Consider the following 20,164-nt stretch of genomic DNA (forward strand, 5'->3'; position numbering starts at 1 on the left):
AAACACTTAATTAAAGGATTGACTATTAAATTGAAATGTGTATAGTAAAGAAATTCGAGAATTCAATTATACTACCTTCTTGCTCTAAGTTAAAAGATGTTTGCCGCAACATTGTAATTTTGCTGTATTATATCGTAACGATAAAATCGAACGATATCATTGTATGCTGCGGTAAATTAAAAACCCCATTGCGATATTTTAAGCAATGTAAAAAAATATTATTTTAAAAGTATCTTAAAGGATCAAAACAGTATACATATAGGTACATAAAAATTGGCAACGCACTTTCTGTAACTTAGAGCAATCTGATATTGAAATACATTAGTTTGGCGGCTCGTTTATAGCCCAATAAATTTAAGTATAACCCGTAGATGAGGTCGATGATGATATATATACTTTATTATCACAGTGCCATCGTACAACGTCTCAAAGGATTCACTATGTATAACCTTATTTAGCGGGGGAAAGGGATTGTTAGTAATGAGCTCAAATAGTTCCATTACTAGCAATTTACCCTGTCAGGTCAACCTCCACGTGGTTCCCCCTGGAAACCATCGTGGCTAATTCTAATTGAATTAGTCAAGATGGGCTTACTGGTCTGCTTTTGTCCTCGTGCAGTCATCCTGTCTGCGTTATACTGGTGCCTTGCCAGTGTATACCGATAGCGCAGACGGGGTTACCATACCATTAAAAAGAAAACCTTATTCAGCAAATATATGTCCCTAGTGCGACTGAGTCATCTGCGACTGAATAGTTACATAGATATGTTGCCGTGTGGTCCCGGCATAAAATGCGCCACCTCTTCCTTTACCTAAGTGTCGTAAGAGGCGATTGAGGGAATTTAATAGTCGATGAATGGGTAACAGTCTATTTTAAAATATCACCAAAGTCTAACTGCAGTTGCCAATCCGCCCGCCAAACATGGCAACTATTGGCAAAACCCCCTAATAAGGGAAGGTCTATGTTTAGCAGATGATAGTAACTGGCTGATATACAATATATAATATACCAATATGATATGAACAAAAAAGAGAAAAATATGAATATAAAAAAATATATAAAAGAGGTAACATATTTTTTTTTTTATTTTCATGTGATCACAGTAACAAAAAAATGGAAGAATGTTATATAAATATACTAGCTGACCGGACAAACGTTCTTTCCCCCTTATCGCCACTGATCGAGTCTAATTTTAATAATCGGATTAAAACACTATACTATTATATACACTACAAAATTGCAGAAAAATCGGTCGAGCACTTTCGGAGTATATCGTGAACGAACATAGTGACAAGGAATTTTTATATCATACATTTTTTTATATACTACCTAAATTCTTTTGACAGCACATATAGAATACAGATTATAAATTACATATACATATATACAAACCGGTGTTTACTTTCTTAGAATTTTGAAAGTGTCGTATACGGAATTTAACTAGCTTTAATAAGAATTCAAATGTACATTTAAAAAAAAATCTTTTTTTTAATATAACCCATTCGAAAATACATAGTGAGCCCTTGAGACGATTTTAACACATCGTATCTTTCAGTCTGCCCGCTTAGCGAGAATACCTAACAACAATTTGTCCAAGAAAAAATACTAACATACTTATATATAATTCTATTAATTTTCAAGTATATTCTCTTTCGAATTATGTAAAGATCTTATATAGAATAGTGTAATTAAGTATTTTTAAAATCGTTTCAATTACATATGAATAACTCAACGACTTCTCAACGCGTCAACTCAGCAACTCATGCGCACCCTACTGCGCCGACTCATTGAGCAAATTCTGAGGGTAACGTGTATTACCAGAGGGAGACTTTGTACAAAAGTCGATTGCTTGGGTACCTCTGTCCCATTCGTGTTTCAACCGTGAAGCAGTTGTGTTTGCATGGCTGTGTTTCGGTTTGAAGGGTGGGATATGGCGTGAATTTACTGGGTACAGAGGAATAACACCTGAGTCCTCAGGAATGGCAACGCATGGGGGGTATCATAGGCGAAACAGTATACTGTTATGTCCATGGTACTTTTCATGTCTGTAGGCGACGGTTACCACTTTCCATCAAGTGGGCCGTCAGTTTGTTTGCCATTCTAAGTTGCGTAAAAAAAATCACTATTTCTACTTTTAGTGTTCCTTATACTCATTTATATATTTTAATGTTAAGTACATTAAATTAATTTTAACTTGTGCGTACTGGTTTAAAAGCCCACTTTTCACAGTACCGTGCTGTGTGCCTACTCATTTCAAAAAAAGGCGAATTGACACACCCAACACAGCAATGAGTTAGCGCAATTGCACAGCTTAACGCTGTATTACCCATGTCTAGTTTCAATAACTCCAGTCACTCGACATACAAACAAACACGCAGTCTCTAACAATTTTCTAATAGTCAAGAATCGATTTTATTATTGTCTCGAAATATTCACTATTCCAATAATTTATAAGGTTCTAATTTGAATTATGTTCGATTGCAGCTTTCAGTGAGTTGCCAACTAAATTTAAATACATTTCCAACTTTGTATTAAACCTTTCCAATGTTATCAGCAGCCAACGTGGCAAGCGTGCCTACCTCTGCCACGAAATTATAGTCAATTTGGTTTGTTAACTGTGTTTTCCATCACAGGAGTGTCAATAAGAACTGCACTATAGCGGTACAATAGTTGAAATATTTCTCTGAATAACCATCAGAGATTTTTTTTTTTTTTCAATTAACATGGTCGTATACGCATAGGATGCAGTATTTTTTCTTGGTTTAAAATAAGTTTACATAGTCGTGGACATTACAATAGGGTAAGTACAAACTACCGACCATAAATAATTGATCATTATTATTTTTTATTATTCATATAGCAGTGAGCATATACTTATGGTAGTGTAGTTGTCATATTGACAATAAGATTAGAATAGTATGTATAAAAGTTATTGTGGCTGAGGTACTGTCTAGAATTTTTATACTACAGTATATGGTAAACAAGTTAAGAGATGGCAACACACCATATTTAAAGTGGTAACTAATAATTATTGAAATGTTGGCAACACTGTCTGAAAATATTAAAAGGAAATGTTCCTTATAAATTTTTCAGACAAGAATTTTCATTTACATCAATTTTAATAAAAGAAAATCCAACCTATAAACTCCTCAGACAATAACTTCTTAGACAAACCAGCTAACGACGTTCGCTAACGTCGTACTTAGCACTTTATCTACACCTTTGACTATGACATTATTGAGTGACTAGTACTAAGTACCTAATTATCTACAATATTATTTGGCTAAGGAATCACACTAAAATGTTAGATCACGGACAAAGTTGTTTGATAAAGTTGCGAACAATCGATTACACGATTGTTAATTACAATTTCTTTTTTTTTTTTTTTTTTCACCAAATATTAGTGCATACTTTTCAATGGTCGAACGTGTTTTTAAAGCAGCATGCAACCATTATATCTCCGCTACAATTATTTACGATAACGTGTTCTATAAGAGCCATAAATATTTTTATACATATAAACGTTACTGGAATGGATGCCCTATTTATAAAAATTACCCCATCATGGGCGAAACAGTATACTCTGTTATGTCCGTGGTACTGCTCATGTCTATAGGCGACGGTTACCACTTTCCATCAAGTGGGCCGTCAGCTTGTTTGCCATTCTAAGTTGTATAAAAAAAAAACCTTCCAAAACTAACGGTCCCCATGTGACTAAATTTCAATCAATAAAATAATTGATTTATTTATATAGGATATATTTGATGGCATTGATCGGTTTTAAAACTCAATGTAAGTTCAGCACTGTAATGAAATTAATTTTAATAAACTGTCTTTACTTCATCGTTACTAGATGGCGTTGATATGTCCAGCCCTCAACACAAATGGCAAACACATTTATCAAGTAATACAAAAAGGAATGTCTGGTGTCTTATTCTTTCTCATACATACGCATACATTGCATGTATGAGAAAGAATAAGACGCTAGATATTTCACTTATACTCGTATAGGCAGTTGGATATACAACACAGCGCCATCTAGATCCAACAGCAATTTGTTATCACACAAAAAAAAAATCCTATTTTGTTTTGTGAGATCAGCGTTGAATCCAGCGAATTCAACGCTGATCTTACACTACCTTCTCATTTATCCAGCGTCGCATGAATTCGGCTGCTTATTATAAAGACTAGATAATTATATCTTGACTAGATTATTATGCATTTTGTATGTACTAGATAAATATCTCGCGCGCTTAATATTCGGCCTCTTCAGTTGTATAGGACTTTAATTATTTTACCAACTTTCAAAGAGAAAATCCTTATTAAAACAGACATAAAGACAAACATTTAACGCCCTTTTTACGTTTATGATTTAAAATGGCAACACTGTTAATTCATCAAATGATTGATAGTTATAAATGTTAACATTTCCACATTAAAATATTAAATAAATCAAATATTTTTAGCTCTTATATCACATTAATTAATTATAAATACTTAATTTATCGTTATTTATAAGTAATTTATTATCACAACATAAACATTGGATATCTTATGTCTAGGAATGTAGTTACTAATTAAAGCAAGGCAAAGAATGTACGTTTTCGCCAATCGAACAGGCGCCGTAAACAAAGTACAAACGATTCTATTGATAGAATCGTAACTGTTAGCGACTCGTTGCAATAGAAAGAGATGGCGCTGTATTGTTTTTTTTTTTCATGTGTGCACTGATCGAAATGATCGCATCAATAGATTCATCTGTACCTCGTCTAGAGGGCAAATAATGCTGTCCCCTTCCACCGTTTACGATGTGAAAGGGACGCATCTATCGGACGACGAGGGGAGGTATTTGACTAGATATCAATAGACGTATTAAATTAGACGATAGCTCAATTCACACTTGTATTTATTACAAACTTTTTTTGGTTTTAAAACCAAAAGTTTTTAGATTCAGTTTAATTTTGTCTACGCTTCGTTCTCATCAAAAAGCAACAGAGCCGTGGTTTACTACAAAAAAAAAATGAGCCAGTAATTTGTAAAATTGACTAATATGTACATTTGTGAATTAAGCCATCGTATTAATCGTAATTAAAGACTTATTAATAAATCACGATGTACGTATATGAGATTCTTTTAAAAAGTAAAGATAGCTTTCCCGCGCTTTTTTATAAACGAACTAGTTTTTTTTATTTTTAATTGTAATTATGAATACTTGCTCTCATGGTAAGGCGCAATTTTGAAACTTCCAATTAGATACATATAAAAATTTTAAAATCAATAACAAATAATGACCCTCGACTAGTATTACTTTTGTTAAAAGCATATTTCGTAATACAACTCGGAATTTAATACAAATTAATATACAGTATGTTAATTAAGGAAATCTATTCTTTAAAACCTGTATTAATATTCATTAATATAGTCTACAATTTTCTTTTTCAATTTTTATTTTGCCAAAACGTTACCACATAGTACAAGATAATTACAAACTCATTATTATGTAGTGCCGTTGGTGCAAAAACAGAATATTTTTTTTCCCAAGAATTTTAATTTTTTTAAGCTTTGGTAGTAAACATTTTTTTTTTTTTGGAAAAAAATACGTTACCCTATTAATGATTACTAACACTAGTCTTAATGAATGGACTTCGTTAACGAACATACTGTATATATTATGATATATAGATAGATATGTATATATTCTAAATTTAAATACGCACATCGTGAACACACATCAAACAACTAATTAATATAAATGTAAAAATCTAACTAGCCTCGTTGAGAACACAATAAATCATAAACAGAACAAAAAAAAAAAGTAAATAATACCATAAAAAAAAAAAATATTTTTCTTTATAGCAGAGATTGATTATGCTTACAGCAATAAAACTTAGTTTTGTAATGCACTTTCTGATATTATGCCACTTTATATTTATTTCTTGAAATAAAAACATAATATTTCCGTTTTGAAAAATGCGATAATAGCAAATTCTTTATCATAAATTAATCTCAAATTCAAATTCAAATTTCAAATTCAAATTCAAAAATCATTTATTCATGTAGGACATTTTAGCCGCTTATGAACGTCAAATTTGTACATATCTCTCTTACTCATTAGAACATCAAACCTATTTTAAGTATTTATTTATTATTTTTTTTTTATATATTCTTAATTCAAAAGAAAGCAACAAAAGGATAGAAATGTTTTATAAAAAAAAAAGAGTAATTTCTTGCTCTATGCCCGCCAGGGGTGGCCGGGTAACAGGTCGATCGCGACTATTAGTCGAGTCGATCGTAGCAATGCAAAAATTTGCTAATCTAACGGAAGATGCTCAGACGCAATGCTCACACTAATATAAATAAGTAGTTACTAAGAATAGTTTTCAATTTTATGTTTTTCCTCTTAATAAAATAAAAAATACTACAATACTACATAATTGTGTACTGAAATATGTTGTTTCATTTGAGATTTCAAGAAGTATGTAATTGGTAGATCGAACAGACTTTCGTCAGTAAACAGTAGATCTTGGATCTAGTCGAGTCGGCACCCCTGGTCTATGGGTTCTCTTATAATAAAAAAAAACATTATTACTAGTACTTTGTGCGGTGCGAGACAGCATTAAAAAAAATCATTTAATGTAAAATTTGTAAATTTTAATGAATTAATGGAAATATCATGCTCCAGTTCAAATTGATGTTCAGCTCGGAGGCTTGTAAAGGCATATATGTGTAATATAAATTCTAATTTTATATCTTATAGTTAAAAATAAATGCACAGTTTAGGATGTATCACATACACCGAGGATGGTACTATCTATATATCATCAAATATCAGCTTAGAGACGATACGAATTACGTCATATAGTGTCCATAAGACATTTGTATTTACAGATAAGTCTACGATATTGATATAGTCGTGAAGTACCATGAACATAACAGGTGTACCATTTATATATAAAATACCACCAAAAGGGTAAAAAAAATTAGTAAGAAAAAAAGGGAAAATATTTTTTTAATCTATGGTGAGCACCTATCGATTTATGACTAAAAAAAAACAAAAAAAATTGATGGAAAAATTTTGAAAAAGTATTTTTATCTACCATATTAGTATTTTTTGTCTACCATAGATATGGTAGACACCTATTAAACGGCAAGTGGTGTAATGCTTTCAAAGCCCATGGTATTAATTAATTAAGGGGCGGTTTGCAGCCAAGCGCGCAGACCTCTAGCTCTCTCCGCCACCCCACCATCTGAGTGGTCATCGGTTGCCGCTTCTGGCTGTAAACGTTTTAATAAACGCATTGATATAAAAAAAAAAAAAAAACACGCGACTAAAAAATGATAACGAAAATACCTGTCCCTTCCACTCTATATATGCGCTATATACAGGTGGAAGGGACAGGACAGGTCAAAACTAAAACAGCTGATTCAGATGAATAGCCTAAATCAGATGGCAGATTATTTTCCCACCGAAAATGCACCACTAATATATAATTAACGATTCATAGTTTTGACGCCGCGCAATGTATTTGAAATATTGCGATCCACACGACGCGCGATACCTATTGAGCGCAATCAATGGCGCTTTTTTGTAGGTACTTTCGTACGCTTGTGGCGTTGACCTTACACAGCTGATTCCGCGCGTCGCGGTAGAATTTTAATACGAGTATTACATTGCTGTTTTTTTGGTATTTCATGGCATTGTACTATAAGATATTATTATTTATTTATATTATAACATAGATTTAGATTATAGATTGCAATTTTCCAATAAAAATGGGAAAGAATTTACAATGGTTTTCAGTTCTGAATTAACTGTTTCAGTTTTTGCCAAATTTCCAGTATATATCATATTTCTAATAGTCTCTTTATTCACAAGTTTTTTGTACAAAAAATGTCTACGGAGTTCGTTTTTTCGGTATATAATCTCAACACTCTTCTTTACTTCTCTTACTATTAAAATTAATTTTATTATTTTAATTGGTAACTTTAAGCATAACTCTTACTCAAATGTTTTCAACCGACTTCGAAATAGTTGGAGGTTCTCTATTCGGTTGTATTTTTTATGTTTGTTACCTCATAACTCCGTCATTTATAAACCGATTTAGAAAATCCTTCTTCATTTGACAGGATATACTTTTTTTATTGGTTCTAAAAAAATCTGTCCAGTAGTTTGGTTTATAAATCAAAATTACTGGTTTTACCACGATTGAATTTAGTGTTTTTTTGTGAAACAAAATTTTAAATTATTTATTATAAATACTAGAATATTATTAATCGCTGTTCATATGTTATAATCCTCTGGTTCACAGCATACATACACACGGAGAGATCACACTAACATCAATAGTAAATCAATAATATTTACTTACAGCCGACAGCGTCATCCGTGTCTGCGATGTAGTCGGCGCGTGACACGAACTCGACTCTGGTGAAGCTGGAATCGATGCGTGTTCTTTATATTATTTGAAATTAATTTACTACCCAAAATAAAAATAAATGTTTATAAATGTTAACTTCACAAAGTTTATATGAAAGCTTGTATCCCTGGACGCTTTTAAAATACACATAAACAACTTGGTCATTGACCCAGTGTACTCGCACTCGAAATAAGGGCTGTGTCAGACTGACCAACATGCGCACGCCGCGCGTCCAGCGCCCGCCAGATGTCGCGCACGTCCGCGTGCAGCGCGCGCAGCGAGCGCAGCACGCCGCCCGCCGCCGGCCGCGGCGACCCCGCCGAGCCGCCCGCCTCGTCCGCCGAGCCGCCGGGGTCGCTGCCCGACGACGCCTCACTCGTCGTCCCTTCCTGCGTGCCTGTGTCCTACATTTATCCCAAAGTATAAAGTTGTACAGGCAACAGTAACATTACAGTCGAAGCAAACATAAAAATGACAGTGTTGTCATGTAAAGCTAGCGGCACGTTCGACAACATAAAAGTCTTGTCATGTAAGCGCAGCGCCACATGCAATCTTCGGTCGCATTCGTCGCCGATATTCGAAGCCAAAGATCAGCGATGCCGAACATTTGTAATGCGCCTACGCGTTAGGAAGTAATAATATGACCAAAAATAAACGGAATGTGACGCTAACTTAAAAAAAAAAGATAAGACAGTGATAAAAAGGAGAAAACAGTGAAAAACATCTTTACGAAGAATGTACATTCTTTCAATAGTTTTTTTTTTGTCATTATGTTAGAAATATGCAAAATACTCTAATATTTGAACTCATCATGATCAAATTATTAAAAAACCAAAATAAAAATTGTAATAAAAATTACACGTCCATTAATTTCGTTAAAATTCAATCTAGTCCATTTTTTGTTTATATTTTTTTCTTGTATCGATACCCCCATTTTCTTCAGAATCGTTTTCTATAACATGCGTATTATACGCATGTTATAGAAAACGATTTTTTTTTTTTTAATTTTCGTCGTAATCCAATGTTAAGTAATAAAAATACTGTCCAACTTTTGTACAGGATTTATTAATCATAATTTCGCCACTTTTATACTTATGCACAAAGCAGAAGAACACAATAACAACCAATAAAAAAAAAAACAAAAAAAAACATCTATTCACAATTATCGAGTATCCAAAACAGAAAAATGTTTGAAGAAATTACAAAGCCATTTCCATAAAAGAAAATAAAAACAACAAATAAGAAAAAAACAAATAAGTTTTAGAAGAAAATATCGTACGACCGCAACAGAATATAGCAAATATGAGTAATATGATATTGAAATGCGGATAATGAAAGAGCGAAATTATTTCTATTTTCCTTTTTATTAGATATATGACATACAACAAAAATATATATACCTTCAACTACAATTTCTATTGAAACAGAAGGAGAAGAATAAATAAAGAAGCCCATATTACTGGCCACACTACTGGCGTACTAATGATTTTATGATACAACCACAGCTCCACATGATGAACGAAAACTGCATAAAAGCCGCATTATACAGGGACAATTTTGCAGCGTCCAAATCTCGTTGTGTACATAAATGCGCGTCGTAATATGAACTATCCTTTCGCGTTAATAGTACTACAGGTAGTATTATCGATCTGTGTGGGCAGAAATCAGTAGTGCTCTAAAAAAATTATTTATCCATACACAAATTGATAAATTAAGGCCGATATTGTTTGTGCATGTTCTTTTTTTAAACAATTACCAAAAGAAGGTTGCTCTTAATTCGGCTAAATGTGTAACTCGTTCCGTCACCAATTCTTAACCGATTTTCAGAATTCTTTTCGTGATCGATAGGATCAACTTAGGTGTTGGTCTCATAATAATTTTATAGATACATATTAGCGTAATAAAAAACTGCGCATCACGAAACAAAATTAACAACACTTAAATCCGCATTCTAAATTCAAATATTTATATTGTAGGACATTTACAAAACATCTCATCGTATATCCGTGTGCGTATTTACGATTGTAGTCGTTATTTTTAGGAAAAAAAGGTATGTAGTGCTAAAATAGGCGGGAAAATTTGAGCGCCGCAAGTGTCCCTGTACAAAGGAGGTGGACGAAGCGCGTGGAGGACCTGCAGCGCGGCGGGCGGCGCGTCGGGCGCGAGGCGGCGCAGCGCGCGCTCGATGTGCCGCAGCCGGATGTCCTTCTCGCCGAGCAGCGCGCGCGCGCGGTGCAGCGCCACCTCCAGCTCCGTCGCCTCGCGCTCCTCCTGACGTCACACCACGCGTCACGGCCGCCACACAACCCACCATCTTACTCCTACCCCGCTTGACATCGTGCAACGACTAAATGAAAAGGGCCTATTATCGTGCCCTAAGGTACACCCAGTTTTTGGAACGAGACTTATGATGCACATTGGACTACTCGAATGATTTTATCTGCATGAATCTATAAATATACTATGACAGATGTCAGTTAGCATTTTGCTGTGTATCAAATAGCGGCAATTCTTTTAAGACACTTCGAAACATGATAATCTTACATATAAAATATTAAATTAACTGTCGACTTTTTAAAATCTTTACAACTCAATTACGGAATGGCCTTCACCTACGTAAAAGATATAAAAGACAGAAACTCACATGATGCGAAGCGCGATCACGAAGAGCGGCACGGCGACGACGCAGCGAGGCGCGCGCGCGGCGCATCCCCTCCCGCTCGACGAGCGCGCGGTGCCGCACGAACTCGAGCTCGGCGCGCTCCGCCCGCGACACCGCGCCTGCACCGCACCGCACCCGCACACTCTCACTCTCACTCTCACTCTCACTACCATACTAGCGACACAGCTAGCTATATCTATATCATCCCCTCCCGCTCGACGAGCGCGCGGTGCCGCACGAACTCGAGCTCGGCGCGCTCCGCCCGCGACACCGCGCCTGCACCGCACCGCACCCGCACACTCTCACTCTCACTCTCACTCTCACTACCATACTAGCGACACAGCTAGCTATATCTATATCATCCCCTCCCGCTCGACGAGCGCGCGGTGCCGCACGAACTCGAGCTCGGCGCGCTCCGCCCGCGACACCGCGCCTGCACCGCACCGCACCCGCACACTCTCACTCTCACTCTCACTCTCACTACCATACTAGCGACACAGCTAGCTATATCTATATCATCCCCTCCCGCTCGACGAGCGCGCGGTGCCGCACGAACTCGAGCTCGGCGCGCTCCGCCCGCGACACCGCGCCTGCACCGCACCGCACCCGCACACTCTCACTCTCACTCTCACTCTCACTCTCACTACCATACTAGCGACACAGCTAGCTATATCTATATCATCCCCTCCCGCTCGACGAGCGCGCGGTGCCGCACGAACTCGAGCTCGGCGCGCTCCGCCCGCGACACCGCGCCTGCACCGCACCGCACCCGCACACTCTCACTCTCACTCTCACTCTCACTACCATACTAGCGACACAGCTAGCTATATCTATATCATCCCCTCCCGCTCGACGAGCGCGCGGTGCCGCACGAACTCGAGCTCGGCGCGCTCCGCCCGCGACACCGCGCCTGCACCGCACCGCACCCGCACACTCTCACTCTCACTCTCACTCTCACTACCATACTAGCGACACAGCTAGCTATATCTATATCATCCCCTCCCGCTCGACGAGCGCGCGGTGCCGCACGAACTCGAGCTCGGCGCGCTCCGCCCGCGACACCGCGCCTGCACCGCACCGCACCCGCACACTCTCACTCTCACTCTCACTACCATACTAGCGACACAGCTAGCTATATCTATATCATCCCCTCCCGCTCGACGAGCGCGCGGTGCCGCACGAACTCGAGCTCGGCGCGCTCCGCCCGCGACACCGCGCCTGCACCGCACCGCACCCGCACACTCTCACTCTCACTCTCACTCTCACTACCATACTAGCGACACAGCTAGCTATATCTATATCATCCCCTCCCGCTCGACGAGCGCGCGGTGCCGCACGAACTCGAGCTCGGCGCGCTCCGCCCGCGACACCGCGCCTGCACCGCACCGCACCCGCACACTCTCACTCTCACTCTCACTCTCACTACCATACTAGCGACACAGCTAGCTATATCTATATCATCCCCTCCCGCTCGACGAGCGCGCGGTGCCGCACGAACTCGAGCTCGGCGCGCTCCGCCCGCGACACCGCGCCTGCACCGCACCGCACCCGCACACTCTCACTCTCACTCTCACTCTCACTACCATACTAGCGACACAGCTAGCTATATCTATATCATCCCCTCACCATACTGTGCTGGAGCACAGTATAGTAGCACGGTTCGGGTCATGTCAAAGGGGTATAATAACTAGTCTGGCCATAAATACTGTTACATAAAAACTTTTCTTTTTTCAAATTTTTAATTATTTTGAATTTGGAACACGTTTATTATTTTAAAAACTTCTTTCAATTTCGCCCCATTTCGCATATTTTTTCGTGCTCATTATTAAATTACAATATGGAATGGGTTGTTATAGAAAATAGTATTGTAGTGATCGCCTTGAACAATGTGGGCATGGAGCCGTCGGTCATATTCTAGACACTTCAATGGCTTGGCATCAGCCTTATGTTTGTATATCGTACTATCAACAGATACAACAACACTTCCTCTGTAGAAGACCAGAAAAGATCAGGGCGGCCGCGTGCTGTTAGAACTACAAAGGCTGTTAATGCTGTTAAAGCCAGAATTCGTCGAGACCCCATTAGGAAACAAAAAATCTAATCTCAATCTAGAAGATTCCCGCTAGAACTCTGTCGTGTATTATAAAACACCTGAAGGTCGGTACTTATTGTCGATATACAGGACATGCCCTAAATCAATCTTTACAATTAAAGAGAGCGGATCAATGAAAACGCCTTCCGTCGCGATATGGAGGTGAAAGGCACAAAAATATCCTCTTTACCGATGGAAAAATTTCACGATTGAAGAACACTACAAATAAGCAAAATGATAAAGTGTACGCTCACAGTTCTAAAAAAGCTGCTTAAGTGGTCGAAAAGGTACAACGTGGTCATTATTCTGCGTCAGTGATGGTTCAGTGTGGCGTGTCTTATTAAGAAGTCAAACTACATTTTTCTGAAAAAGGAGTGAAAACTTCAGCCAAAGTATATCAAGATACAATCTTGGATCGTGTTGTGAAATCTTTCAACAATACACTTTTTTAAAAATATACCGTGGACTTTCCAGCAGGACTCTGCATCTGATCATAAGGCATGAACTACCCAAGCCTGGCTTGAAATCAACGTTCCGGACTTTATAAAACCTGAAGACTGGTTCTCATCTAGTTCAAACCTCAACCCTTTGGACTTTAAATTATGGTCAATTTTAGAGGATATGGCCAGCTCTAAACGACATGGCGACATTGAGTCTTTTAAATAAATTTTGGAGCAAGCAGTGGCGAAATTTCCCTTGGAAACAGTGGGTAAATCCATAAATTCATGGCCAGACAGATTAAAGGCCTGTATAAAAGCCAAAGGTGGCCATTTCAAATAGAATATTTTTTTTTTATTTTTTGCAGACATTTTAATAAATATGTAGGTATAAATTTTATTAATAATACATTACTTTAAAAAAAAAGTATTTTCACTTATAACAGAACTTATGGCTGGACTAAGTATAAGTCTTACTATTGTTGTCAATATTCTGACTCAATAAACAAAATCGTTATCATATAACTTAATATTTTATTTTATTTATTTATAGAAAAACCAGGGCCACAGCAGTGTAAAATAGTCTAAGATTAAAATCTAAGCCGCTATTAGGTTTCACCAATACTAAAAACCTCTAACCTGTTAGAGGCATTGCACATGAAGCACCAGAAACAGGAATGAACATAAAGATGAAATGGATTTAAGAAATGAATGAAAACAAAGTAAAACTAAATATAATTTTTTGACTAAAATCTGACCTCATCAATATAATACATACATAAAACTATCTGTCTATGAATAAAAACAATTGCTTGTTCAGTTGGTCTCACAATAATAAGTAGTTTTTTTCTGTCTGTATATATGTCTCTCTGTAATAAGACGATTTCAGGGAGAGAGTATTAAAGTTGTTGCTAGCTCGTCAAAAGGTTTAAGTTCATTTGATAGTTTAACAATATTGCTATTTTGTTAATCATCAATATTAAATAAATTAAATTAACAAGAATTAAGATTTAAATATATTAGAAATTTAGTTTTTATTAGTCCTCAGAATAAAAACTTTACTACAACATCAAATAGAAATTCTAAAAGGAATCAACTCACAGTCAACCCCAATACTGCAAAGATCGTGAAAAATTTAAAACATTTAGTAACAAAATGGGAGTTTCCCAAGGTTCAATATTGGGTCTTAATCCCTTCGTATTTCTAAAAGGACAATATATTAAAAGAAAATGCTGGTTTGTGTAATGCTTTTATATTTTACGTTCAGATTCTTTTTTTTTCTCGTAAGTATCGTAATTAAATCAAGTGACTAAGGTAATCTAATCGTCGAACGATGGGCAGCAGTGTTCCTCTTAGAACACCACCAAAAACTAACTGCGGTTAGTTTTTGACCCGCCTGTCAAGCGTGGCAAATACTGGCAAAACCCTCCCTTATGGGGAAGGCCTAAGCTCAGCAGTGGACAGTTAGCTGATATAATAATATGAATATAATAAATACTACAAGTGACTTCTATATCTGGGGGTCTACCATGAAATGAAATTTCGCATTTTCGGGCTCAATTTCGTGTTTTTGTTCATACCGAAATCGACCCTGTAAATGGAGCTTAACATTTCATTTGTCATAAATCCTACCATAAAAGTTCAAAAGAACGATATTTTAGCATTTTTAATATTTTAAAACGGTACGTATCATGTAATTTAAGCATCAAATTTTTGTTTCGTTCGGATCCGAAATTTCGGAAAACATTTCATGGTAGGCCCTCAGATCTTGATAAAACATTAATTAAAGCCTTGGTTTTCGTTAAATAAATAAAATATAAAATAATTGTGAAAAACACATACCAATTTCAGTGAAGGGATACCTAAGACTGTACGCAGATTGGCACGCGATGTCCGGGAACTGATCTTCGATGTCGTCCAGTTTTCGCAACTGTTGCCGGAGTGATTCTAACGGGCTCGACCAGCCTTCGCCGCGCCTGCAGCAAAGTACACGCACGCAAATCTATATAATGCTAATATACTGTCGTCTAGTCTCGGCATAGAATGGGCCACCTTCCTTTCTGGGGCGAAACAGATTGTTAGCAATGGAGTTTGACAGCCTCATTGCTAGCGATATGCCCTATTAGGTCGACCTCCATGTGATTCCCCCTGGAAACCATCGTGAACAACTCTTGTTGAATTCGTCACGATGGGCTAACTGACCTGCTTCATCCTCACCTATCATCCTTCACTGATGCCCCGCCGGTGTATACCGATAGCGCGGGTAAGGTTTACCATTCCATTATCACCAATTAAAAAAAAAAACCCCTTCCCTTCTTCTGGGTGTCGTAAGTAAGGGAACTTAATATTCGAGGTATGGACAACAGCATGTAGTAGATTATGTTCACGTATTGGCCACTAATAATGTTGTAAGTACTGGCCGGTAACAAGTTGTTCTATTTATTCTTTCAAAGAATAAGTGTTTAACCAACTTGCGTATCGATACACAGCGTCCCTCTTGAAAAATCCCTAAAGCCTAATTGCCAATCTGCCTGCCAAGTATGACAATTGCTGGCAAGACAAGAGGGGAGGCTTATGTTCAACAGTGGACAATTAAGGCCGATATGAAATTCATATAAAAAGAATCTTGAGGAACTTTCTTAGTTTTAAGTTTTTTGCACGCTGCTTCGTACGCTTAAATGTCAAAAATAGAAAAATTAATGAAACTGACTACTTCTAGATAAAAACAATTTTTAAATTAAACCTTCAGAGATACAACTGTGAATGCCGCATCCAATTTCATGAAATAGTTTTTACGTGATAACAGAACCAACATAGAAACAGAAAAAAAAAAATATGGTCTAAAAATTCTTAATTATCTCCTATAAGATAATTAAGAATTAATATATAAAAACATAGATATCGTCTAAATGCAATTTTATTATTTTTTAGAGGGAGACTTTGTACAAGTCGTTTGCTTGGCCACCTCTGTCCCATTCGTGTTTCTACCGTGAAGCAGTTGTGTTTGCATGGCCGTGATTCGATTTGAAGGGTGGGATATGGCATGAATTTACAGAGTACAGAGGAATAACACCCGAGTCCTCAGGAATGGCAATACATGGGGAGTATCATGAACGAAATATATATAGTACTGCTCATATCTATAGACGACAATTACCACTTTCCATCACGTGAGCCGTCAGCTTGTTTGCATAAAAAAAAATATTATATTTAGTAAGATTAGTAATATAACAGTGGTATATAAGGGTTTACATATGTACTGCTCGTTTAATACGTAGATATGAAGTAAATAGTAGGTACGATCGATACATACTTTGGTGAGTAATTGAGACGTGAGGTAGACGCCGATTTTAACCTCGTAAAACATCTTCGACGACCGTGTCCTGTAAAAGGCATTCGCGTCATGTATTTTCTTTTTTTTATACCATGAATAATTTATATATATATATATATATATATAATATAACAGAAATATACTTTTTGTATTATTATTATTTGTGATCGGCATAATATATTTTTCTCTTCCATTCTTCTTTATTCACTTACGTTCTAACCATATCATATTTTTTATTTTATTTTATTTAGAAGGTACATACAACAGGTTACAATCAATAACATTATAAACATTTATATAAAGATAATAGTATGAACTAGATTGAGACCCAGACAGGTGTACACACAGCATGGTTAAAGCAGTTGACAGTGTTAAATTATAAATTATATAAAGAAAGCATACGAATGTGATAAATAACAATGAAATACATGCAAATAACAAAAATATATAAAAATATGGACATGTCAAAGAGACTTGATGGGCTGATTGTACAATATTTTTGAAGGCATTCAGACGCGAGTTGAAAATATCAATTTGAGACACATTTAGCGGAAAATTCATTAAAAGTACGACACATACGGATGAGCGGATTATAATACGACGTATTGTTCTTATAAACGTAGAGTGCAAATATTTTAGAACTCCGTGTTACAGTTCTTATATCGAAGGTCAAAGCAGAGAGTAGAGAAGCCGAGTGAATATGGTAATGACCTATTTTGTTTAAAGTAAGTAAGTCGATCTGTTTCCGTCTGATAGATAAGGGAGTCATATTAAATTTTTCTAGTATTTTTTCATAACTTGATAGAATACGCCCATAACCACAACGATAACTTAGAATTTTTAAGAAATTTCGCTGAATATATTCAATTCTATCGGAATAGCATTTATGGTATAGCAAGGTGACCATATAAATAGAACCATACTCAAGTATACTTCTTACAAGAGCATTGAACAAAAGAATAAGAATATAAATCAACCATGATTCTAGTGATAAAATCAAGAAGTTTAGATGACTTCGCAATTAATGTACTAATCATCTTTCACAAAGTCCATTCATGTCTTTTTAGGTCTTCTTTTGCCCTTATAGCCATCCACATTCATACTTTGTTCTTTTCATTTTAGAGTTTCCTCTTGTCCGTGCAACTAATTCGTGCATCTTCCTCCAGCCAGCTCTGTCCCAGGCCATATCCTTTATCTCCCTATACGATATGACGCCTAGTGTTTCCTTTATCTGTCCCACGTAGTTATTCCTCGGTCTTCCTCTTCCTCTTCATTCATACTTAATAACTTGAAATAACTAAAGCATTGATAACGTACTTATCACTTACCATTAACATTATCTTTGGATTTCTCGTCAGCTGTCGTTGCATCTGACGAATCTTGGCAGTCTGTGGTAGCGCCTGATAATTTAAAAATATTTAAGTTGTTAGATAATTTTACACTTTTAATGAAATGTTAATCGCATTAAGCACTCAATTTAAAAATATCTTAAATTATTAAATGAATGAATAAAAGAACGGGCGAATGTATGAATATAGAACGAAAGAACGGGGAAATGAATAAGCTAAAGAACGGGTGCACGAAAGAACGGGTGAAGTAATGAACGAAAAAACGGGTGAAGGAATGAATGAACGAATGAACGGCTATATAAATGATCGAAAGAACGGTAGAATGAATAAACGAATGAACCGCAATATAAATGAACGAACGAACGGTAGAATAAAAGAACGAATGAACGGCAATATAAATGAACGAACGAACGGTAGAATAAAAGAACGAATGAACGGCAATATAAATGAACGAAAGAACGGTAGTAAAAAAGAACGAATGAACGACAATATAAATGAACGAAAGAACGGTAGAATAAAAGAACGAATGAACGGCAATATAAATGAATGAAAGAACGGTAGAATTAAAGAACGAATGAACCGCAATATAAATGAACGAACGAACGGTAGAATAAAAGAACGAATGAACGGCAATATAAATGAACGAACGAACGGTAGAATAAAAGAACGAATGAACGGCAATATAAATGAACGAACGAACGGTAGAATAAAAGAACGAATGAACGGCAATATAAATGAATGAAAGAACGGTAGAATTAAAGAACGAATGAACGGCAATATAAATGAATGAAAGAACGGTAGAATTAAAGAACGAATGAACGGCAATATAAATGAACGAAAGAACGGTAGTATTAAAGAACGAATGAACGACAATATAAATGAATGAAAGAACGGTAGAATTAAAGAACGAATGAAGGGCAATATAAATGAACAGAAGAACGGTATAAGAACGAACAAAAGAACGGGGCGAATGAATGAACGAAAAAATGGATAATGAATGAACGATGAACAACAATATAAATGAACGAAAGAACCGATGAATGTATGAATTTTCGAATGAATAACAAATGACTGTATGAATGGGGAATTAAAGAAGAATATATAAATAAATGAGTAAACGAATTCACAACAGGCTGAATAAACGGTTCAGTAAATAACTAACGTATTAATTAATGACAAAATGAAATATCTTTACATACTTATCAATACAAGTTACAAGTATGATGTTTACAAGAATATTATTGATCAATATTATCAACATCCGATCATGCAAATATATAATTGATTCTTGTATGTTAATTTGTTCAAAAGTCGATTACTTGGGTACCTCTGTCCCATTCGTGTTTCAACCGTGAAGCAGTTGTGTTTGCATGGCTGTGTTTCGGTTTGAAGGGTGGAATATGGCGTGAATTTACTGAGTACAGAGGAATAACACCTGAGTCCTCAGGAATGGCAACGCATGGGGGGTATCATGGGCGAAACAGTATACTCTGTTATGTCCATGGTACTGCCCATGTCTATAGGCGATAGTTACCACTTTCCATCAAGTGGGCCGTCAGCTTGTTCGCCATTGTATGTAGTATATAAAAAAAAGACTGTGTTGATTTACACAAAAAGAAATGTCCAATAGACCTGTGTCTTTTTGTTTCTCTCTCCGCGGCCTTGGTGGCTCTTTGAACGCGACGGCTGCACGACGCGGCGGCCGTTGCTGCTTCCCTGCTGACGCGTGGGAAATATCTTCGGATGGTGCTCTCTGAGAACACGTATAAAAACCATTCACCGTCAGATATTTAAAATATAAATAGAGATTATTTTAAGACGAAAATGGAACGGTAACTCCGCCTACACTGTCGGTATACAACGGTACCAATGA

General features: G+C 36.7%; 1 protein-coding gene across 4 annotated transcripts in view; it reads right to left on the bottom strand.

Moving 5' to 3' along the window:
• Window positions 1–2,823: 2,823 nt before the first annotated feature.
• LOC113520946 (calponin homology domain-containing protein DDB_G0272472) overlaps window positions 2,824–20,164 on the bottom strand; it is a 35,701-nt gene continuing 18,360 nt past the window's right edge. The window contains exons 14-21 of one of the 4 annotated variants that reach the window (XM_052892649.1): window positions 19,924–20,044; window positions 18,271–18,342; window positions 16,922–16,991; window positions 15,451–15,584; window positions 11,062–11,198; window positions 8,629–8,821; window positions 8,370–8,434; window positions 2,824–7,275 (exon numbers count right to left, since the gene is read on the bottom strand). In XM_052892649.1, the coding sequence (XP_052748609.1) occupies window positions 7,189–7,275; window positions 8,370–8,434; window positions 8,629–8,821; window positions 11,062–11,198; window positions 15,451–15,584; window positions 16,922–16,991; window positions 18,271–18,342; window positions 19,924–20,044 (879 nt within the window). In that variant the 3' untranslated portion in view covers window positions 2,824–7,188. The other 3 variants (XM_052892650.1, XM_052892652.1, XM_052892651.1) reach the window with 3 other exon arrangements.

This window comes from Galleria mellonella, unplaced genomic scaffold, assembly GCF_026898425.1.
Source record: "Galleria mellonella isolate WM207_F2 unplaced genomic scaffold, CSIRO_AGI_GalMel_v1 utg1634, whole genome shotgun sequence".
Taxonomy (NCBI): Eukaryota; Metazoa; Arthropoda; class Insecta; order Lepidoptera; family Pyralidae; genus Galleria; species Galleria mellonella.